At 35.3% G+C, this 24,565-nt stretch overlaps 1 protein-coding gene across 4 annotated transcripts in view; it reads left to right on the top strand.

The window, feature by feature from the left end:
- LOC111142194 (neural precursor cell expressed, developmentally down-regulated 1) overlaps positions 1–24,291 on the top strand; it is a 49,117-nt gene extending 24,826 nt beyond the window's left edge. For 3 of the 4 annotated variants that reach the window (XM_022495207.1, XM_022495209.1, XM_022495208.1), the window contains 10 exons: positions 2,542–2,771; positions 4,219–4,420; positions 4,806–5,001; positions 9,489–9,617; positions 11,967–12,011; positions 13,130–13,332; positions 14,218–14,371; positions 15,277–15,433; positions 22,039–22,105; positions 22,536–24,291. In XM_022495207.1, the coding sequence (XP_022350915.1) occupies positions 2,542–2,771; positions 4,219–4,420; positions 4,806–5,001; positions 9,489–9,617; positions 11,967–12,011; positions 13,130–13,332; positions 14,218–14,371; positions 15,277–15,433; positions 22,039–22,105; positions 22,536–22,640 (1,488 nt within the window). In that variant the 3' untranslated portion in view covers positions 22,641–24,291. The remainder of the gene's footprint in view (positions 1–2,541; positions 2,772–4,218; positions 4,421–4,805; positions 5,002–9,488; positions 9,618–11,966; positions 12,012–13,129; positions 13,333–14,217; positions 14,372–15,276; positions 15,434–22,038; positions 22,106–22,535) is intronic. The other variant, XM_022495210.1, reaches the window with a different exon arrangement.
- The last annotated feature ends 274 nt before the right edge of the window (positions 24,292–24,565 follow it).

Genomic DNA, 24,565 nt, shown 5'->3' with positions numbered 1-24,565 from the left:
ATTAGTTTGGCTGATTAAAGGTCTTTTACAAAAATATGTGTAGAAGATGGTCAAATGGATATATAAACAATGAAGAATGAGTCACGAGCCTGTGAGGGTAGTGGCAACTACTGCTGTGCACATGGCTCTGTGCAGAGAGTCTGTTTAATCCTTAGAACAACTTTGGGAAATAAGAGCATTTTATGTTTTGTAGATGAGAACACTGAGACTTGGAGAGTTTAAGTAATTTACCCAAGACCCTACAGAGTTTGGCTGAGACCCTGCTTGAACCCAGGTTATCTGAGAGGAAGATTTATGGTTATTGTTAGCCTTTTTTCTTTTCTTAAAGGATTGTTATATAGGGCCACAGAATATGAAGCAATATATAGAATTTAGGTTTTGACTTAATCAAGAAATACATTTTTAATTATTTATAAAGTCTCATTATATGAAGTAGTAAGCTCCTTGTTCCTTGCTATATTCAAATAGATTCTGGATGACCACCTTCCAGTAGGAATCCTGTGGCTAAGAGATTGAATTCTGTGTACTTCGTGGATCTGTGAGATCTATGGTTTTTTTTTGTTGTTGTTGTTGTTTTTTAATTTTTGTAATTTATTTTCAGCATAACAGTATTCATTGTTTTTGCACCACACCCAGTGCTCCATGCAATACGTGACCTCTCCAATACCCACCACCTGGTTCCCCCAACCTCCCACCCCCTCCCCTTCAGACCCCTCAGATTGTTTGACTATGGACTCTGAAAAACAATATGAGATCTATGTTTTATGGTGTTAGGTTTTTTTTTTTTTTTAAGGTTCTGCTTGTGTATCTAATCTAAATTTAGATTATATGAAGGACCATAAGTATATAAACTCTTAACATGCTACAGAATTTTTTTTAAATTAATGTTTTGCTAGGTTGATATGTGACTCTATAAACGATCGCAATTCACTAAGGATCTCTGTGTCTTTTTTTTTTTTTTTTAAGAGAGTGCGCTTGAGGGTGGAGGGAGGGTCAGAGGGAGAGAGAGAACCTCAGGCAGACTCCACAGTCATCATGGAGCCTGACACAGGACTTGATCTCATGATTATGATCTGAGCTGAAATTAAGAGTTGGACACTTAACCAGCTAAGCCCTCTATGTTTTTTATATAGTCAAGGTCCCAGTAGTTTATATTTCCTTGAGTGTAGACCAGAGGAAAGATTTGTCTGTTGGAGTTAATATACTTTTTCTCAACAAAAATGCAAAATATAAGCCAATATTTTCTCTTTGTACTCTAACTGTATCAAAATGAAGAGCCATATTTAATGCATGACCATAGTAATTATCTTAACATTAAGGTGTCTGGTAACAAATACTCCTTTTGTTTCCTTAGACAGAATTTATTTTGTATTATTCATAAATATTTTTGTTATTAAGGGCTGATACATGTTATTTTGAAAATCTTAGAAATAGGTAGTATATGAGTTTTTAAGATATAGAAGCTGTGATTTCTGTGTGGTTTCTAGTGGTATATAGAAGCTTTTGGAGTATGATAGATTAGACAGAAAAAAACAAAAAAACCCCTTCAGATTTGACTTTTGTTTTGTGCCAGATTTATCTGGAACCTATATATATAGCTACTGTCTGCTTACTGGAGCCTGATTCACTGCTTTATTTGAAACTATAAACTTAACTCTTTGAAAACCAGTTTCCCACTGCTAGGGATTCTACTATTAATTTCTATACTTATATTGCTGTTTCTGTGCAGGGAGAAATTAGCTTAAATGTAAGATATTTAATCCTCAGCTCAGTAAGTGATAATATCAACCCATGTTTGAAAGCAACATTTTAGTAAAAGTAGATAAAATTCATCTAGGTGTAATTCAAGATCTGTTTACTCAAACTGGATCTTTGTTTATTCTGATCCAGCAGAAACTAGAAAGAGAGAATGTTTCTACTACCCCCAGGGATGCGTGTTTAGAGAAAGGCCAGTATTGCCCTCAGGCTGATTCTTTTGAAAGGATACAGTCCATTCCTACTCTAGAGTGTTGTCAATTCTTTCTTTGTGGTTTAGTTAATTTTTTATAATACTTCAGGTGCTAAATTGCCAGTACATCAAGTGCTCAGATTCAAAAAATATATCCAAATATCTAAAATATGTAGAGAAAATAAATTTGAAATATTGCTTATTCTCTGTCAGTGTTCTCTTATTTGTGATTTGGCTGTGATTAGCTACTGGGCCTTTTATTATGGTAGGTGTTCCTAACCCTGATGAATTACTGTAGTTAATCTCAACTTGTTATATTTTTCCTCTATAAAAGGGGAGGTTGAGGTAACTCTATTCCAAGATAATAAAATAATGACAAATATTTAATTACTAGAATATTGGTATGTATTAGGATCATCTTTTAGTCCACTAAGTGATTTTTATGGTTGTCATAGTTGAAACCTGTTACTCTATAAACCTGAAAGTCCTAAATCCCCTGTGACTAGTGTGGTTGACTGTTGCCGTTATTTATATTATATAAAATGTTCTTATGAATGCTTACAATTGCATACAGTTTATTCTTATCTTTACAGTCTGTTCGGCACCTGAAGTACTCCTTGTTTAAGAAATCACTACTGGGCAGTGTTTCAGATAATGGAATAGTAACTCTCTGGGATGTGAATAGTCAGAGTCCATACCATAACTTTGACAGTACGCATAAAGCTCCAGCTTCAGGCATCTGTTTTTCTCCTGTCAATGAATTGCTATTTGTGACTATAGGCTTGGATAAAAGAATCATTCTCTACGACACTTCAAGTAAGAAGTAAGTGTGATGTGATCATTTCTTAATTTAGTAACAAATAACTATTATCTCATTAGCAGACATTTGTGATTTGCATAGACCTCTGATTAATGTTTGGGAGATCTTAAGTTTGTGTACTTGTTATCTAAAAGGATAGAATTTTCTCTTTTTCTTCCCAAGCAGGAAAAAAATACATGAAATGTGGATATTCTATAGAGTACATCTGGATGACGAATGTTGAGGATAGCATGTTAATGATTGCATATCTTTATTTTAGCATGAAGGCACAGTATTCTTTTTCAGAAATACAACTAGATATGTGCATTTTAAAAGCAATGTGATTAATTTGCCTTAAAATTAATTCATTTTCAAGAGCAGGGTTTCTAAACTATTAATATTTTGGGCTGGATAATTCTTGCTTGTGGGGGCTATCCTGGGCATTGGAGAATATTCAGCAGCATCCCTGGCCTCTATCCAACAGAGGCCAGTAGCACTCCCAATATTAGAAAAAGTAGCAAAATTGCCCTCAGTTGAGAACCACTGATCTAGAGCTAAAGGGTACACAATCTTCTAAGTATCTGGGTCCATTGTGCCTTCTGGCTTTCTTACAGTTATAGGTGTGCTTGGTTAGCTATTAAAAAAAAAAAAAATGGGACAAGAGTGCTATGGGTGTATTCAAGACACCTGACAATATCTGAAGATTGCATGGAAGAAAATGGTAATGTTTTGACTAGGGAAGGACCTTCTGTCAGTCCTTGTTAACGTTTACTGTTACTTGTTTCATTTTCTTCTTTTAAAAATTTTCCTTTTTATTCTTTCTTCTTGAACTTTACCAAGAACCTTAAGAGTCAGTAAGCATTTCTCTCTCAGACCGGATAGCTATGGCAAAGAGCCCAGCTTCAGCAGTTCAGTGTCCATATCTCAGTATCAGCAGTTCAGTGTCCCTGTATAAGCTTCATGAGGATCAAGCTGCAGGTTAGCTTTTTCTCAAGAAATGTGCAGCTGGAAGGGCAGAGTAGCAGCTGCTCCCCTGCGAAAGGTCATAGTCCTCTTGAGACCTGAGCAGGTCAATGAATGGAAGGGGGATAGTTAGGGCCTCCTTAACCCTGAGGCTAGAGCCCTTGTTTGTGGAGTAACACCCAGGAAGTCTGTCATACTCACTGTGGAAGTAGTAATTACTCAAAGAAATAGTTGCTGCTTCTAGACAATGTGGAATATACCAATTGGAAGTGAATAGAAGAAAGAGGATGGAGTGTTCAGCAGTTCCTTTAGATGCTGTCATATTAGAAACGTCTTAAGTCTAGTTCTGAATTTATGCTTTACACAAATATTTGGGATGCATATTTCAAGTAACTTTGCCAAATGCTCAGTAACTTTGGTTTTGGCACATAGCTGTCTATATGTCACATACGCTTATATACCTGTATAGGCTCACATATCTAGGTATACTTTGTTACCCTTTTCAAAGGCTAGTGAAAACTTTAGTGGCCGACACCCCTCTAACTGCAGTAGACTTCATGCCTGATGGAGCCACTTTGGCTATTGGATCTTCCCGGGGGAAGATATATCAATATGATTTAAGGATGTTGAAATCACCAGTTAAAACCATCAGTGCTCACAAGACATCTGTGCGATGTATAGCATTTCAGTACTCCACTGCTCTTTCTAAGGTAAGGTATTTTCTTTCTTTTTATTGTTTTTGATTTTACTAAATAAGTCCAGTTCAGAATATGGAAATCATATTTTGTCTATTAAATGCAGTGTAGTTTTACTTTATAATCATTTTTATATGAAAGCATTTTAAATGACTTTGGTACAAAGCCATTTGATACTTGGTTTTAAAACTAATTTTTTGTACTTAATTCTGATATTTCTCTCTTTAAAAAATATTTTAAAAGGCTTTTTCGTTCAGCAGAAAACTCAGATCCACCAGCAGGCTTAAGATTTGTAAGGGAAATTATATATATTTTTAACCTAACAGGGAATTGATAAAATATTAATGTATAGTATGGAGCATTAGAAACCTGAGCTTTTAAATATTCCATTACATTTCAGTCAAGTTTAAATAAAGGCTGTTCAAATAAGCCCACAGCTGTGAACAAACGAGCCATTAATGTGAATGCTACCAGTGGAGGAGTTCAGAATTCTGGAATCGTCAGGGAAGCAGCCACCACTCCCATTGGCACGGCTCTACCACAGCCCATGACAACAGCCGGGGGGAAAGGAGCAGTTGCTGTTCAAGACAAAGCAGGTAAATGCTGCTTGTGTAGAGTTTGTGGAGTTTCCACCCACCACAACACCCCAAATAGATCATTAGCGTTTTCTTCGAGAACCTAGAACTCAAATTCACTTGTGTATTTAGGTAAAATTATTAGTAGATAGTGCACATGGAAGAAGTGACCATTTTAACTTGAGCTATAAATTTTTTAAAAATTAATGAAAGGCACTTATTCTATTTAGCTGAATTTTTGTTGTAAGAAATATTGATTATCTTAAAAACAGAATAATGCCAATTCAGAAATTATCCTGAATGCCACTCCAGATTGGATGACTTTGTGTTGTGTCTTCAGATTCAGTCAGTAGAGAATATGATTCTGTGGTGCTGTCATTTGGTTTGATCTCTGAGTCACAAAAACTGTTAATGGCTTCTTTTATTTCATATTTCAGAATGTAAAGTAAGTTGATGAAATGAGTGTATTTAAGTGCAGAATAGTGCCTGGCACATATTAAGCAGTATATTAGTAGTTTATTAAAGAAAAATAAACCAAAGTGTTACAATTTTTAAGTAATTTCTTCTACTCTGATAATCATATTGATGAAATGGTTCTTAAAGAATTCATTTAGACTTTGAAGGTGTAATGTGATGATAAACTTTCCTGTATTTACTGTAGAGAATACTCTTTTTCTCTAAATTACTGAAAACATTTTTTCTTTTAATTTTAAGAAGTTATGCTATACTGTCAACTTGCAACATATTTTTAAGTCTGTATGGTAGCGGCACCTCGGTGGCTCAGTTGGTTGAGTATCAGACTCTTGGTTTCGACTCAGGCAGTGATCTTGGGGTTGTGAGATCAAGTCCCATTCGTTGGGCTGTGCTCTCAGTAAGGAGTCGACTTGCAATTCTCTCTCTCTCTCCCTCTGCTCCTACCCCCACTTGAATGCAGTCTCTCTCTCAAATAAATAATCTTTAAAAAAATTTTAAAAATTTTAAGAAGTCTGTATGATATACCACTGTGTTTCCAAACTAGTCTCATTAGGAATGCACATATCCGTGTCTTTTTAAGGTTTTAAGACAAGTACTTAACATGGACAAAAATATTCGTTGTACCTTCTCAGCGTGAGTTTACGATTTTCAGGTAGAAGCAAAACTTTAATTTGTTAGCCTTGATAGTATGGAATGGTTTTAAAAAATATGTAATAAGTATATATCTTCATTATAAATTTGTTAGTATCTACACATCCTTACATAAAAGTCATTGCATATTATATAGAAAAATAATTAATTCCTAATTTAAGAACTCCCAGAAACACATATTATTCCTATATACTTAGAAGAAGAAATTCATTTTGAAATATAACTTGAGTAATGTTCACCAAGATATTGAATTAACTGTATTATAAAAATTGTCATTATTTTTAAAGATTATTTTATTATTGTTGCTTCTACTCATAATTTCCAAAATTAGACAAAATTTTCTCTCATTTACTCTGAGCTTTCTGAAGTCTCCTGTTATTCATTTACTTTTTAATAAGGAAACGTGTGTAACAGTGACAGCATTAATTAGGAAATGCAAGAGTTGGGTCTGCAGGGTCACTGATTAATGATAACTGTTGGCTGATTAACAAAGTTTCTAACAAAATGAATGTTTGCTCTGTACCCACAGAGTTAGAAATTTTGTTTATTAATTTTATTTTGAAATAATTGCAAACTTACAGAAAAATTTCAAATACAGTACAAAGAATTCCTGAGCTCTAGTATTCCATTTAGCTGACTTCACTGTTTTATAAATTTTGCCATATTTGCTTAATCATTTGCTTTCTCTCTCTCTCTCTCACACACACACACACACACACATACATACATTTAATCCCTTCTGAAACATTGAGAGTATGTTAAGTGTATGTCTTGGGTCTGTGACTTCCTACCAGCATAACTCTGGAGAGTTTTCTTAACTACTCTGATTCTTACTTTCTCTTCCATAGATAATATTTAACTTTTAGGGTTATTGTGAAAACCAGAGAAATTGTATCAAAGTGGCTGGCACATGATAGGCAGTCAGGAAATTATGGTTTTGCTAATTTTGTCATCACGGTTATCATCATTACTCTTACTGTTATTTTAAACTTCCTGTAAAAGGAATCTGAAATTTGAAAAAAGTTCACGTTACTTCTATTAAAGGTGTCAACCACTGCATCCCCACCAACAGGGCACAGTTGTTTCTTGTGTTGTTGATTTTAGCCATTCTGACAGGTGTGAGGTAATATCTCATTATGGTTTTGACTTGTATTTCCCTGATGGTGAGTGATGCTGATCATCTTTGTGTGTGTCTGTTGGCCATCTGGATCTCTTGTTTGGAGAAATGTCTCTTCATGTCTTCTGCCCATTTTCAAATTAGATTATTTACTTTTTGGGTGTTGAGTTTTATAATTTCTTTATGTATTTTGAATACTAACCCTTTATCAGATATGTCACTTGTAAAATATCTTCTCCCATTCTGTAGGCTGCCTTTTAGTTCTGTTGTTTCCTTTGATGTGCAGGAGCTTTTTATTTTGATGCAGTCCCAGTAGTTTATTTTTGCTTTTGTTTCCATTGCCTCAGGAGACCTTCCTAGAAAGAAGTTGCTGTGGCTGATGTCAGAGAGACTGCTGCATATGTCCTCCTTTAACACTTTAATGGTTTCAAGATTTTAATGGTTTCATGTCTCACATTTAGGTCTTTAATCCATTTTGTGTATGGTGTAAGAAAGTGTTCTAGTTTCATTCTTTTGCATGTTCTTGTCTACTTTTGTTGAAGAAACTTTTTCCCACTGGATATTCTTTCCTTCTTTGTCAAAGATCAGCTGATCATATGGTTGTGGGTTCTGTTCCGGGTTTTCTGTTCCACTGATCTCTCTGTGTCTGTTTTTGTGCCATCACCATACTGTCTTGATGAGTACAGCTTTGTACTTGAAGTCCGGAATTGTGATACGTTCTTTGCTTTTTCTTAACTATAGAGAACAAACTGATGGTTACCAGAGGGGAAATAGTGGGGGGGGGTGGGGTGAAACAGGTGATAGGGATAAAGGAGTGCACTTGTTGTGATGAGCACCTGGTGTTTCATGGAAATGTTGAATCACTATATTGTACCCCTGAAATTATTACATGGTATGTTAACCAACTGGAATTTAAATAAAAACTTAAAATAGAGAACCTCTGCAGACTTATTGCTAATGCTCATTTTTGGTAGGAAAACACTCGTTTAAGAAGTAAAAAATGTCTTTAGCGCTACTTTCAAATGATACCAAACTTCTTTCCTACAGTTCCAGAGGCTAAAGTTACATATTCATACATGTTTAAAGACCTAGAAGGAGAGAAAATTTCTCCTTTATAACAGCTTAGCTCTTGATGTAAACACTTCAATGACAATGATGTACAAATGTTCAGTAATATTTTAACGTTTTATCAGGTGTTACTAGAAAAGTTTATTTTATTTGTCAGTTTTGGACATTTTGGGATATGCTGGCTGTTCTTTGTTTTTATCCCAGCTTTTCAGTTTTCATGTGGGGCCACGAAGGCAAATAAAGAGCTATTTTAAATGTAGTACAGGGGACACCTAGGTGGTTCAGTCAGTTGAGCATCTGACAGCTCAGGTTGTGATCTCAGGGTTGTGCATTCCTGAATTCAAGCTCTAGCTCAGTGGGGGGTCAGCTTAAGACACTCTCCCTCTCTTTCTGCCCCCCCCCAAAATAAGCCTTTTTAAAAAATGTAACACAGTAACATGTTACCAGTTAAAGTACCAGACTTTCATTACAGCTCTTGAATCAGTAGAACTCATTCTTCAACCCAAAAATGACCAAGAAGCTACTGAGCCCACAGAGTTCCTCTTACAAATTCCTTGCACTGTATACTGGCAAGGAAAATAAACTGCTGCACACTTCTTCAGTGTTGTCTACTATGCTATTTATGAGTTTAGTGTTCTGGTTTCTTTTGAAACTCTTAGTAAACTATCCTGAGGCTAGTAAAGTCATCTGAGGTCAATAATACTGAGAGCAGGGTTAAGCTTCCCCAGTTAGTGAAGGAAAAGGCAAAAGAGGGAGAAAGGAGATCCATTTACTGCAGTTGTGGAAAGGAACTAACATTACTTGAATCTTGCTCTATGGTAGGCATCATGCTCTATGCCTTACAGACTTTTTTAATCATTTGTAGATGCTCATAAAAGGAGCCCGTTACAACAGAAGTTGGTTGTGTTCAGTATTTAAGAGGGTAGCAAAGTATATAAATCGTTTTGGGAGAATTTCACCAAAATGGCTAAAATAAGGTGTTATCACTTAAATAAGTAGGTTATTTGCTTTTGAGAAGCCCTTCATTCCATGCAAATCATGGTTAACTGAGCTGTTGTTACGTTGTTTTCTTTTCCTGGTGCTCACAATTGTAATATTACCAATATATGCATAATACATTAATTTTTAGAATCTAGCTTCTATGGTACATTCATTCAGATGTAGTAACAGTTATTTTTATATCTCATTTTCCTATAAGGTTTGCCTCGAAGCATAAACACTGATATTATATCTAAGGAAACGGACAGTGGGAAAAATCAGGATTTCTTCAGCCTTGATGATACCAGAAAAAGTAGTTTAGGTGACATGTTCTCACCTATCAGAGATGGTAAGTCTGTTCAGATCAGAGGATCATGTTCTTTTGCTGGCAGTCATTACATTTTTATCCTAGCTAAAAGATGTGGGTAATAGCTTCAGTCTGACTGTGTTCATGACAGTTGCTAATTTTCTCAGTCCCTGGGGTGGTATCTTTTCCTTTGCCCTGATATTTCAGATGTTACCATTCTGAAGTATATGCTTGTTGTTTTCACATGGGAACTATGCAAATAGCTCTCAAGTTAGCATTTTAATTTCCACAGAAGTTTCTTAAAGGAAGTTTTGCTTCCATAGGCAGTTTTTTCATTATATCTACTTCTAAATAAATCTTCTCAAAATCTTGGATATTTTTGATAGGCAAAAAAATATCTTTCTAACCTAAAAAATTTTAGATTATTAATATCTAATTGGTATATTTATTCATTGTTTTCATGGAGAAATATGGCTGGGTGATAGATTGCCTCATCTTTTACACTATGTGAAAATAACACACACACACACACACACACACACACACACACACACACACACGCACCCCATTGCTGGGAGATGTTGCTACTAAAAAGAAAATAAAAACTTAAAAACTTTACCATTTTGATAAATAGAAACATTATATATCATTGTTCATAATATATGAGCTAGGCATATTGGTTGGCTGTGTTTTTTTGATACTGATATTCATACTGTTTCATTAATTGGGTAGTCACTGCTAATAGCAGTATTATTAACAATATGGGTAAATTTCTAGAGCATCATTTGGCAGGTTAAACATTCACACTCTTTGGCCTGTTAATTCCATTTCTATAAATTTACCTAATAACTTGTTTAGAGAATCTCACAAAGATTTGTATGTACTGTTTTGTTTTTTTTTTTTTTTTAATAATAGTGGAACTCTGGAGCATATTTAAGTGTCAATAGTAGCAGAATGTTTAAATTGTTACATCATGATCTTATAAAATTTCATTTTTTACTTCAAATTGTCTGTTTTTCCAAACTTTCTACAATTAATTTCATAATCAGAAAGAAAACGTACATATGTGATGGCACAGAATTATTTAGTGTATTCTGCCGTACGTGGCCTGAAAATGACTACTCTAATTGCCAGGTCAGATTTTCCTATCTTCCACCTAATGAAAGAGGAAGGATTCCTTTCTTTCAGGATTAAGAGGGGTCAGACTACATAGTTAAAGAATAAAGAGAGGAAAGATGTGAGCAAAAGAGGGAAAAGTGGCTTGAGCTGGAGTTGAGAAAGGTTTTGGAGGTTAGTAACCTTCTGGAAGCTTTGGCTTATGAGAACCCCTGGGGTAACTTTTGAATTGAAGAATGTAGAGAAGGGGTTTTTTGAAAGGGTTTTGAGTTATAAATGAAATTCTCTTTAATGGTTTTTAAAAGAAATGAATAAAGGATAGAAATTCCTCTTTACTTTTTTTTAAAAATACGATTAGAATTTGAGCTATATGCCCTTCATTTATTAGCATTTCATAGTATTAATGAAAGAACATGTGTACTAAATACAGCACTGGTTTTCATTGTCAAGAGATTTATGTTTTGATTTCAAGAATGTGACTCTCCTTAGGTAAAAGGCTGAATCTGTGCTTCAGTTTCATCTTTTAAATAATACTTCTGCTAGAAAACTAATAACTTCTTAAAGTGTATGCGTGTTGTGTAGTTACTAGGTATATATACACACATGCAGATAGATGGATGGGTGATACTCCTACTACTATGATAATCATGTATGGTAATTTATTGGCCATTTGACTTTTTTTTATGACTTGTGCCCATTTTTCTGTTAATTTGCTAAAATGGAGTTAGGCCATTTTTGGTTGTTAATTGCAAATGAAAAGTATTATAATATTGGAATGTTCTTATACATATTCTGCCATTAAAATGAATGCTAATAAAATCTTATTTTTTAAATATCATTGTGATGCTCACAAACTATTTTGACATTGTTTCAGTTGATCCTCAAAACAATCTTGTGAGATGGTCAGGACATTTTTCCCATTATATAGATGCAGAAGCTGAAGCTTAATTGTATTAAAAACTTGTTGTCTAAGGTCATAGAGCTATTAAGTGGTATAGGCAGAATTGGATTATAGATTTCTGGAGCCTACTGCAATGCTTTTCTAGTATACCTTGCTGTCTCATTAAATGACCCTATACCATAGAATTACTCTTCATATTTGTTGCTATGCATGAAGTGAAAAGAATAAAAAGGGAAGTTTATAGAGTCCCAGCTGTTACTTCACTCAGATTTTCCTTCTTAAAATCTAACTCTTTGGGGAATGAATAGGAAGCTTAAGTTGCTATGGCTTATTTTTCACAATTTTAAGAATTTGACTTTCTAATTTTATTACAGATGCTGTGGTTAACAAGGGAGGTGATGAATCCATAGGCAAAGATGGTAAGACCTGTTGAGAAGTATTTTTATTAAAATGAAAAGGGATATTGTGTTATCTATTGATATGTAACAAATTACCCCAACATCTTTTTAAAAGATTTATTTGTTAATTTGAGAGAGAAAGAGGGAAAGAGAATCTCAAGCAGACTCCGCACTGAGCACAGAGCTGGACACAGGGCTTGAGCTTATGACTCTGAAATCATGACCTGAGCCAAAACCAAGGGTTAGATGATTAATGGAATGTACCTCCCAGGCACCCCCAAAGTACCCCAACATTTCAAAACTTAGAAGAACATTTATCATCTCATAACTGTGGGTTAAGAATCTGAGCATGGTTTAGCTGGGTGCCCTTGGCTTCAGGTCTCTCTTGATGCTTTAATCAGGATGTAACAAGGCTGCAGTCATATTAAGGCTGACTGGACGGGAATCTACTTCAAGCCATTCATGTGGCTCTTGGTAGAAGATACCATTCCCTTGTCCTGTGGGCCTCTCTGCAGGGCAGCTAACAACATGGCAGCTGGCTTCCCTCAGAGTTGGTGAGCAAGATAGTCAGAGATGGCATCAGAATGGAAGCCACTGCATGTTTGTAACCTAATCTTGGAAGTGACATCCCACCACTTTTGCTGTATTCTCTTTGTTGGAAGCAAGTGACTAGGTCCTGCCCGCATTCAAAGGGAGAGAATTACCCGAGGGCATGGATCCATGACAGAAGGCAGGGATCATTCAGAGCCATCTTAGAGGCTGACTACCAAGATATATTACAGATACATACCAAATTTATGATTTTCAGTTATCAAAAACTATTAATATTGACTAAAACATTCATTGGGCTTTGCAATTTTCAAAGTAGTTTTACATATAATATCACTTTTTAGTCTCACCTCTCAGGGAGATGGATATCATTATTCGCATTTACTGATCGGGAAACAGAGTTTTGCAATTTTTGCCCAAGATTTTGTATACATCAAGTAAGGGGTAGAGCTGACAAAAGAACCTGCCTTCTGAATCCGAATCGCATGTCTTTCTACCATATTAACCTGTCTGTCATGTTAAGTGCTTTTCTTAAATATCCAAGATTAAGGAAAATCATATGCAAATAGTGTTTTTCTCCTCTTTTTCAGGCCTTGAGTTTCTACCACAATTGAATTCAGTCCTTCCTCCAAGAAAAAATCCAGTAGCTTCAAGCACTTCAGTATTACATTCTAGTCCTCTTAATGTCTTTATGGGATCTCCAGGGAAAGAAGAAAATGAAAATCATGATCTGACAGCTGAATCTAAGAAAATATATCTGGGAAAACAGGAACCTAAGGACTCCCTCAAACAGGTATCTGCCTAAAAATGATACTGAGCTCAGTGTGCGTTTGTCAGTAGCAGGCACATAATGAAGCTCATCACGAGGTAGAAAGCAGGCGGATGCCAGGGGATATGTCCTAATTATCAACAGTGCTGTGCACTTACCAGGTAGAAAATATTCTTAATCTTGATGTCACATGTTAAAAACTAAAGGATATTTTTGAAATCTGTCTTTGGAAATGTTGGAGGTAACAGCAGATGTAAACTTATGCTGTTTTTTCTAGGACAAAGATACTTGACTAGTTTATACCTGAGTTTTTTAGAATTTATTTTTATTGCAGCAGAAATCACCAAGTTGGTGGTCAAGTCATTTACGCTAAGTCTTAGAGCTAATTGATGGTGCTAAGAATGTAACGCATCCTCATTACCTTCTGCTATTAATACAGTATCCAAAATAGAAGTTAATTTGCTATATAAAGGCTTAAAGTGATCAGATATTACCAACAAGGTCGAGTGTGTCACATTTTCATATTGATTTTTTAGAATGATACTGAAAAGATATGTAGGAAGTACAAAAATGTCTTCTGACATATTTTTCCAATATTTTTGGCTAGTTACCACCTGAGAGTTTGGGGATTTTTTATTTTTTTTTTTTGGCCTGTGATTACCATTTTCAGTGACACTTAATAGCAGATGCTTATTAGTAAATGAGCTTTTCCTCACTATGTTATCATTGAAATTACTTTTTGATTAGTAAAATTGATTTATTTTGCCACTAGTTCTAGCAATTTTTTTTTCTCTCTATATCCCTTCTTATTCTTCAATTTTCTGATCCTAACTACTGGAAAAAAGAAAGGTAGGTACAAATTATATATATAAAACCAGAATTGATGTATTGTTTATTTTAAATGTGAAGTTTGCAAAGTTGATTTCTGGTGCTGAAACTGGAAATCTGAATACCTCTCCGTCATCTAACCAAACAAGAAGTCCTGAGAAGTTTGAAAAGCCAGAGAAAGAAATTGAAGCTCAGTTCATATACGAACCCCCCCTCATTGGATCCTCAACTCCAAGTAAGTACATAAAACTTTCTGGTGTTTGAAAGTGTTAAGTCGAAAACTCCCACTATTTAACTTGAAAAAGATAAATAAATAGAGTAACCATAGGCTAAGAAAATTAAGAGTTGAAACTTTACAATGCTTGTCTACTATGACTCTCTTACTAGAGGACAATGAGATGAATGTGAATGGTTAAACTCAGTGACAATGATTTGATATTCTTTTGGTGTGAATTTTATTTTCAATCCAATGTGTAAGGGTCTTGATCTGATATGCACAAATAGGAATATAATGTAGGACCTTTTGAAAATGCGTCATTAACTACCTGAAATTGTTTTTTTTCCTCCTCCATACAAAAGTCCTATGTAGAGTTCATGCCACAGATCCTAAAAACTTGAGATGACATTTAATGGGATATTGGGTTCAGTTTTACAAGTTATCTATAGAAAACAACTCTTTGTATAGAACCAACTCCTTTATATAGATATTTATATCTTTAAGGTTTCTGTGGATATATTGTATTAGTGTAAACTCTGGGGCTTTGCTTATAACGGTATTGTACTCCTATATTCTTTCTGTTTATTTGTTGTAGTCTTGGCTTATCTAGTTTGTGGGATAGCACGTCACATTCATCTTTTATAAGAGGAAATAGTTCCAAGATTCTTCAAGACTAATCCCTCTCTCATATGTTATTATATTAGACAGTTGTTAGTTTATGTTTATAGATAAATGATTATTAGAAACAATGTCATAGAAAGTTTTTAAGATTTGTATTCCAGACAGTGAGTTTTTCCTAAATGTCACAGGAACCCTGTTCTTTACCAGTTTTTCAAGTCTCCTCATGCCAAATCTCATTTACAAATGTTTGATGTCTCTTAGTCTAAGCTGACTATTAATATTTTCTCCGTTTTTTATTTTAGATCCAAAGATAGCATCCTCTGTCACGGCTGGAGTTGCCAGTTCACTATCAGAAAAAATAGCTGATACCATCGGAAATAATCGGCCAAATGCACCACTGACATCCGTTCAAATCCGTTTTATTCAGAACATGATACAGGAGACATTGGATGACTTTAGGTAGTAATTGAGAAATTGCTCTTCCTATCTAGACATTAACTGGCATTTTTATTGGGTGTGAAACCGGAACTGTAAGTAATATTGGAGATTACTACTTTTGTCTAGGTTTTGAGGTCCATAAAAACAATAGAAAACATGATGAGTTTTGTTGATCTTGCTGTATTGAATTTATTGAATACCAGCCAGGAAAACGTACATTTACCTAGGGCAATTATTAGATAACTTGGCAGGCAGTCTAGTAGGCAGGCTACCATCATGGTTTTTTTTTTTTTAATCATCAAAATTTGGACAGATTCTGGTAAAGGTCCAATGGTATTCTTATATGAAATATTTGTAGATCACCTGTTAAGTATGCTATGCATAATAATGTAATAGAGAAATAATTTTTTAAAGGAATTCTGAATATTTTCAAATATTCAGAACAGACTGCATCAGAATGTAATAGTGAATTAAAAGCTTTTTTTTTTTTTGCCTGGGTCTATCCTTGTCTCCTCATCCTTTGCATTTAGAACACCGTAAAAATGTGTTTGACATTGTTGCTTCATTTTACCTATCATCTCAATATATATTGGAAACTATTTTCAATTATTAGAATCTTTTGTGGATTTTTTTTCCCTTTCTGACCTGTAGTTACTTAATATTCTAGCTATGATTTAGAATATCATGAGCAAGAATGCTGGAGAAGATGTACAAGTTTTTGTTGGTCCAGGTCTTATATATTTCTAAAGATTTATTTAGAGAGAGAGAGAGCATGAATGGGAGGGATAGAGGGAGAGAGAATCTCAAGCAGAGTCCCCGCTAAGTGCGGAGCCCGACATAGGGCTCAATTTCATGACCCTGAGATGAAGACTTGAACCAAGATCAAAAGTCAGACAGTGACCAACTGTGCCACCAGGTGCCCCAGTGCATGTTTCTTTTTAATGTTAAAAGTGCACTGAGGGGCACCTGGGTGGTGCAGTCATTTGGGCATCTGTCTTCTGGTAGGTCATGATTCCAGGGTCCTGGGATCAAGCCCTGTCTACCTCTACCTGCCACTCCCCCTGCTTATTTACGTACTTTCTCTCTTTCTCAAATAAGTAAATGAAATCTTAAAAAAAAAACAAAACTGTTTTGGGGGCACCTGGGTGGTGTAGTTGGTTGGGTGCTCAACCAACTACTACTCAATCAACTACTTGATCTCAGTTCAGTTCTTGATCTCAGAGTCATGAGTTCAAGCCCCACATTGGGCTGCATCCTGGAAGTGGAGCATACTTTAAAAAAAAAAAAAAGTGTTTTGAAAAAATATTTGTAAATGTTAGCAAATATATATTTTTTAAAAATTATCATTTTTGGTCACTTTTTACATTTACAACATGCCCAGTATATGTGCTGGTTACTAAGGATACAAATATGAATGATCTGTCCACAAAGGCCTTCTAGTTTAATTGGGGTAGGTACGATGTGTCCTGTTATGATGTATGTTTCTTTAATGTGGATTAGTTCTTTGTGATTGATAAATAGGACAGTGATGACAACATGATGAGGGAATTTTGTTAGTTCCTGTAACAGCTGGCAAGACAAAATATGTGAACATAGCTGAAGGCAGCAAACCACCTATCAGTACCCATTTCTTTCTCTTTCCTTCCTCTTCACCTGGTTTGGCTTTGTGCTCAGTGTTTGGAAGGACTTATTTTGTGATTATTCCCCATCTTTGGGTATTTTATCCTTGCCTCCATCCTTCACACCCCCAATCCTTTCTTCTCTTTTCTTACCCCTTTTATCAAGTGACCATCATGTTTTAAAGGTAAAAATCATTGATTATTCACTATTTAACTATGCTAGTATTTTTTTTTACTAGGGTTTAATTGTTTTGCTGTGGTTACAAAATTGCATACATTTTGAGTAGTCTGCCCTAATCCTTTTTCTTTAAGTCCTGTTATCTTCTTTCTTTTTTTTCTGTTCTTTTTTTTATTGTTTTAGTTTTATTGTGGTGAGAACACTTACAATGAGATCTAGCCTCTTAATAAATATTAACTGTACAATACAGTATTGCTAACCATAGGCACAGTGTTGTTGTACAGCAAATCTCTGTTATTCATTTTGTTTAACTGAAATTTTATATTTGTCACTTGGCAACTCCCTATTAACCGTACTCCCCAACCCGATACCTACTATTCTGTTCTTTGCTTCCATGAGTTTGACTGTTTTAGATATCTCATATAAGTGGAATCATGCAGTATTTGTCCTTCCGTAACTGGCTTATTTCACTTAGCATAACGTCTTCCAGGTTCATCCATGTGGTTGCATAGTGCGAGATTTCCTTTTTTATGACTGAATAATATTCCATCACACACACACACACACACACACACACACACACACACACACACACTGCGTTTTAAAAAAATCCGGTCATGTTATTTTCAAGAATATGAGGTTTTTCAGGAATGTATATATGTGGCAAAACAGCAGAATTGTCTGGGGACAGCTGACTTCAATATAATGTGAGTAAAGCAGTGGTGGAAAGGGAGAAAGCTCTTATGCTGGGCAGATTGAGAAAGATAGCACTGCTCTACCTTCAGCTTTCAGCACACCTTGCATGCCTGCACCTGGGGAGGGGCGGTGAGTAGGGGCCTCTCAACTCTTCTGCCCCTCTAGTAACCACTGGCAGCCTCTGCTTGGGACTCAGTGAGGACCCAGAATGGCTCAGAGGATTTCTATAAATTTACCTGCTCTGACGTCAGCCTTCAGTAAGTCATGAAAAGCTATACCTTACAGTGGAGGGACAGAGGGTTGTTGAGGGGCTCCATCAGCTATGGAGGCTGCCTTCTCCACCAGAGTCTGGAGTGCTTCAGACGGGGTACTCTTAGTTGTCACGTGCTCTATCTTCACATGCCCTGTGCCTCTCTGCCTTAGGGCGTCTCTCAGTCCTCTTTCCCTGCCCCTAGTGATTTCCATAAGCACTCAGTGAAGGCCTGTGGCAAATAGTTGGTGAGTGAATGGAGACTTTCTTTGTGGCTAGGGCTCCTTGGGTCCAGTCCAACTTGGCCTTCAAAAATCTATAAAAATTTCAGTTAGTTCTCCTTACCTATCAACAGCAGCTGTGTTATCCCCCACCCCCGCCCGCTTTCTACCCTCCCATCCCCCCTCCGCTCTGTTGAGGATGAAAACAATCATGGGTCTCTTCTCCTAGGAGGGACTCATCATTTTCTGAATTTTCATTCATTTAGGTTTCTTTGCGCTCTCAAGTTAAATATAAAAATGTATGATTTTGTAGGGTATCTGGCTTGTCCTCACTGTTAGAGTTGGAGAGATTATATACTAACCAGAAGTTTGTGAGTCCGTTTTTATTGTCTTTCAAGAAGATTTAAGTTTCTTCTGGCAAGCAGATCACTTTGTTCCTGTACTTGCTGGCTTTCAGGTTTTCTTATGGCTAGTTTATTTCTAGCTAGAATAAAGATTCCTAGGGTTTATTTAGTTTCTGCCCTTCTAGGATATCAGCTGAATGTCTGGAGTATTCACCAGGCCTTTTTACCTTGGTGGGTCCTGAACTTTAACCTCCATTTCCCCAGCATCACAAGGCTGCCAGAATCTTTCTGGCATCTAGCTACAACTTCATGTTTAATTTTCTGCCATCTAACCCAGTACAGGCATTGCTTAGGAGTCAACAGATAATCCGGGGGGGAAATTGTACAGTTTAGGTTTACTTTTCTGCAGGTACCTTGTTGGCACTTTGAAGCCTTGAATGCTTTAGCTGTCCAAACCCTAGCACTCCCCCAACCTGGTGAGACTCTCTCGAGCTCCAGGCCACTTTCAGCCCAGCCTCTGTTCCCCACACTGTCTAATCAGCACATCCCCCAGAGGGAAAAGCAGAGGTAAATGTGGGGCTTACCTAGTAGATTTCTCTTCTTTGCAAGACCATAGCCCCTCAAATCCTGACCACCTTAGTGGTTCTCTGATGCTTTCAGTTTGTTTTGTTTTATTTCTGTTTTTTAAGATTTATTTATTAGAGAGAGAGAGAGCATGAGTGGTAGGGAGAGGCAGAAGGAGAGGGAGAAGCAGACTCCCAATCAGTGGGGAGCCTGACTTGTGGCTCCATTCCAGGACCCTGAGATCGTGACCCGAGCTGAAGGCAGCTCCTTAACTGACTGAGCCACCCAGGCACCCCCCAGTTTGTTTGTTTTAAGTACAGATTTTGTCATAATTGAAAGCAGAAGAGAATTTAAAAACAAAACAAAACAAAAAAACACCTCTTATAGTTGTAACAGAAAATGTACTTAGGAATAAATCTGACCAAAGATGGTAAAGATCTTTGTGGAAAAACACTTAAAAATTTATTGGAAAGCATTAACACTTAAATGGGAAGATAAGAAGATGTCAGTTCTTTTAAATTGGTCTATAGATTGAGTGCAATTTCAATCAAATTCCAGCTGTGTTTTTTGGAAGATGGTGATAGGATAACTTCAAAATTTATGTGGAAGAAGAAAAGACCCAGCAATAACCACGACACTCTAGAGAAGAACAAAGTTGAAGCTGACTTATTTGTCAGATGGGTAAGCTTAATTATTAAGCTATAATATAAATGCTACAAAATAGTGTAGCATTAGCACAGGATGGACAGATTGCCCAAAGGAATCCAATAGACCAGAGAAAAACCTGGGCATATATAGAAATGTGATATATGACAGAGGAAAAGTATAGATCCCTATTCCCTGCTATTAAAAAAAATCAATTCTACCCAGCATAAAAGTTTAAAGGGTAAAATTTTAGGCATTATAGGAGAATTATGACTTCAGGGTAGGGAAGTTATCAAAACATAAGAGAATACACTACCTATAAAAATAGATTGGCAAATTTGATTGTAATATTAGATCAGTAATTAGAGAATGTTGACAAGGACTGCTCATCATAAGACACCATTAACAAAGTGAAAGGACAAAAATCTATCTGTAGTACTCCAACAAAGGATCCAACAAAGAATCAGATGATGTAAAGAACTCTTAGAAATAAATAAGAAAAAAAGACAGTCAAGGTCTTTAGTTTAGTCAAGGTGTGCCTGGGGGGCTCAGTCACTTAAGTGTCTGCCTTCAGCTCAGGTCATGATTCCAGGATCCTGGGGTTGGGTCCTGCATCAGGCTCCCTGCTCAGTGGGGAGTCTGCTTGTCCCTCTATGCCTCCCCCTGCTTGTGCTCTCTCTCTCTCTCTCTCTCTCTCTCTCAAATAAAGTCTTAAAGACATTCAATAGAAAAACAAGGTTAAAAAGCATGGACAAGGATTTCACAGAAGAGGAATTGTCTAAAAACATAAGGAAAGATGTTCAGTCCTGTGGTTAATCAGAGAACTGAAAATGCAACAGGATACTATATCATACTCATTAGATGGGAAAGTGTGAGAATTCTGGCAAGACCCAAGTCTTGGTGTGGTTACAGAACGAACAGCAGGTATTGTTACTCTGATGGCAAGCACGCCTACTGATACTACCACTTCAGCAAATAATTTTTGTATTATTTTGTAAAACTAAACAAGTATACATCTGGATCATACCTTTAACTCAGCATATCTACTCTTGCTATCTTCTATAGTTATGGGCACATGTGGGTTGGGAAATATATATGTGATTGTTTATAACAACGTTGTAATAGTAAAATCTTGAAAACAATCTGTCAGTTGGAAGGAGAATTTGTACACGGATACAAATCAGTGACTTACAGATATATAGAATATGAATGTTGAAAACAGGATATTGGGTTATTTTTTTAAGTGTACACTACTCAGTACTACATAGAATGTGGTATTTTTATAATGCTCAAAACCAAGCATAGCAGAAATAGATTGACTACAACTTAAGTGTTAGACAGGTTTTTTTTAAAAACATTTCTTTGCTTAAACAAAATTCAACAGAGTAGTGACTTCTTTCTTGGGCTTCTCCTAAGTTAAGTGATGGAATCAGAGAGGAACACATAGGAAGCTTCTATGATTTTGGTAGTGTTCTAGCTCGTAAGTTGTGTGGTAGGTGACTGCATGATCCTTTTTATTTCCTAATTTTCATGTATTTTGTAGGCATGAATGAATTGCATTTATTACTTTATTATAAGCATCCAAATAACCCTTTCCATTCTCCTAGAAGTATTTTTTTAATAGCTAAAACATTGATAATAGTCAAAACATTGTAACCTAGTAAATTATATGTATTTCACTGTAATATGAACCTGTGTCTTGTCTTAATGATAATTTCTATATTAAGGGATGTGTAGTATGAGAGTTCTAGAGGTATGTGTACAGCCAGGGTTCATATACTAGCTCTACCATTTACTGGTTGTCTGATTGGATAAGTTTTAACTGCTCTGTGGCTCAGTTCCTTCATTGGTAAAATGGTGGTAATAATTGCACCTGATGGTAAAAATTAAATGAGTTCTACCATTCAAAGTACAAGAAACAGTGCCTACAACATAGTAAATAAATTCTAAGTGCATTGGTATTTTTATTATTATTATTATTATTATTATTACTATTATTATTACTAACATCCAATAATTTGAAACAATGGGAAGTTTAGCAGTTTCTTGAATGGTCTAGAATTGGCAAAACCATTATAATTCTAACAAGTATTTTATATTCTTCCCTAGAGAAGCATGCCATAGGGACATTGTGAATTTGCAAGTGGAGATGATTAAGCAGTTTCACATGCAGTTGGTAGGTATGACATATTTTATTTTAAATGAGTGTTGAATTGTGGATCTAAAAATAAAGAGTGATATATTTTTACTTTATTATATCTAGTTGCTAGAATAAATAAACAAGAGTTTTAGAAATTCAGTAAGTAAAATAGTCACCCTTCTTTTTAACCTATAGTTAAGGCTACTTTTACACAGCTTTTATTTGTTTATTTAAATAAGTAAGCTAAAAGCTTCCCACATGTGCAAATCTAAACCTTCCAAATATATAACTTTCACCAGTGATTTTTCATTTATATTAACAAAGTAGTGAGGATGGTTAAATACAAGAAATACCATTCAGCTAGTTAATTGGACAAGACAGAGATGATAGCTGAAAGTATGTAAAACAGCTTGCCAAATAAATGTGAAATACCAGTGATTTAAAAAGCATTTTTTTTCTTTTCTAGAATGAAATGCACTCTTTGCTGGAAAGATACTCAGTGAATGAAGGTTTAGTGGCTGAAATTGAAAGACTACGAGAAGAAAACAAAAGACTGCGGGCCCACTTTTGAAATTTCAGTGAATACTTTAATGTTTTATAATTTGGGAAGCTTCTGGTGACAGAACTGCATGGAATCAGTATTGTTTTCATGATCTCTGGGAAAAAAGCTTTTTTTAAGTAAAATGGTGATGGGATTTTATACCAACCACTATTTCATCTTCTCTGTCAAAGATATTTATATTTTTATATTAAAAACTGTACAACATGTCATCTGCCTAACAGGAAAGTCAACAGGATCTTTAATTTCTGAAAGCTTTAGCTATACACTAAGTGCCCTTTTCCGTAAGAAATGAAAATTGTGCGAAAAAAATAGGTTATGTATGTTTTTTAATCACCTTTTTTAGCAGATAATATTTTTGATTGACAATTGCCTTCCAAATTTTTTTGGATGTTTGAGGATTAAAGAGTTTGATACACCTTCTATTTTTATGGTGAAAGCAATTTTTAAATGGCAGTTGGTGTTTCTAAGCAATTGATTAGTAAAACACAAGTTTGGTTAGTAATTATTTTGTTAACTTGATAAAGTCAAGTGTGACTATTATTTATTACTTGTACATTTCATAAGGGAATTTTGGGAATTTTGGATTGCACAGATTATTATATATCTATTGCATTTATATGTTTTGTACTTCTCACAAATCTCTACTCCTGTTTGGTGTTTTTTAGCTAATTTCACTTTACCTATGAAAACGTTTAGAAGTTTATAAAACTTGACTAGAACTGCATATCTGCTGATTATCTTATGAATTAATAACATGCAAAGTTATTCTGTAAAGTTTTAATCAACATGATTCAACTTATAATCAGTGAAAATGTTATATTAGATGCTAAGTATTCAGTATTAGTCCCATTTTTCCCCTTCCAAATGAGAAGTGTGAATTATTTTGTTTTGTGGTTTATATCATTAACTTTCTCTAATTCTTTGTGTGCTGTGTGTAATGTTTTTATGTTACTGACCTTACTATGAAATTTAGAAAGGTTAACTGTCAAAAGAATTCATAGCTCTCTGGTATGGGTGGATGTATCTATACATCTACCCGCTATGATATACAGTCTTGGTGATACAAGATTAGGAGGGCTTCTGGCTTCTTTACTTTCTTGTAGTCTCTTGTCCCAAAGATTTAAACTATATACCCTGTATACAGCACTCCTACCCAGTTTGACTTCTGAAGTAAAAATATTTACTAAAATAAAAAGGAAATCTAGCTAGCTTACTAACTTTATGATTTTCCAAAGTGGTGGAAGTTTTAAGGATATATTTAATAAGTGTAAACGTACTAATAATTACTTCAGGAAATAAAAACAGAAATATTACTTTTTCCCAGTGTGGCTCAGAGAATATGTTTGTGTTGAAGTGTAAATGAGTGCTGATGTGATCTTTTTTCCTGACACATTATTGGAAGCATTATGATTTGTAACAAGTTCCCTTATATATCATTATCAAACAGGTTTAGAAAACGTAAAAGTGTGTTCTGCCTACAGGCTGTATTTAAGTCCCTTAATATTTCCTATTGCCTTTTTCTGTAAATGCACATGATGTGTATTAAAAGAGGTAGGATAAATAAAACAATTTTAGTAATCGTATGCATATGGATGAAACATTTTGTCATGGAATTTAAAAGTTAAGTACAAAAAATAAAATTTTTATATGGTAAAAATGAGATGCCTAAATTGAACTTTTGCCTATGGCCAAAATGGAATAAGAGAGATTGGATTTACCTATTTGAAAGTCTAAAAATGCAAAATATGAGACAGTTTTCAAATATGGTATTAAGCAAAACAGGACAGTGTTCCCTGAGAGAGGGAAACAAATGAGACCCAAGAAACCCAATGAACCTCTAAGTACAGGAAATAAAACTATACCAAAATACGTAATAATCAAATTTGTTAAAACTGGTTTCAGAGGAAAACTCTTAAAAGCAGCTAAATTTAAAA

Source organism: Enhydra lutris, unplaced genomic scaffold (genome assembly GCF_002288905.1).
Source record: "Enhydra lutris kenyoni isolate GAN:26980312 unplaced genomic scaffold, ASM228890v2 scaffoldscaffold7, whole genome shotgun sequence".
Classification (NCBI taxonomy): Eukaryota; Metazoa; Chordata; class Mammalia; order Carnivora; family Mustelidae; genus Enhydra; species Enhydra lutris.
The sequence above is the reverse complement of the archived record's forward strand: the minus strand, read 5'-3'. Positions and strand labels throughout refer to the sequence as shown.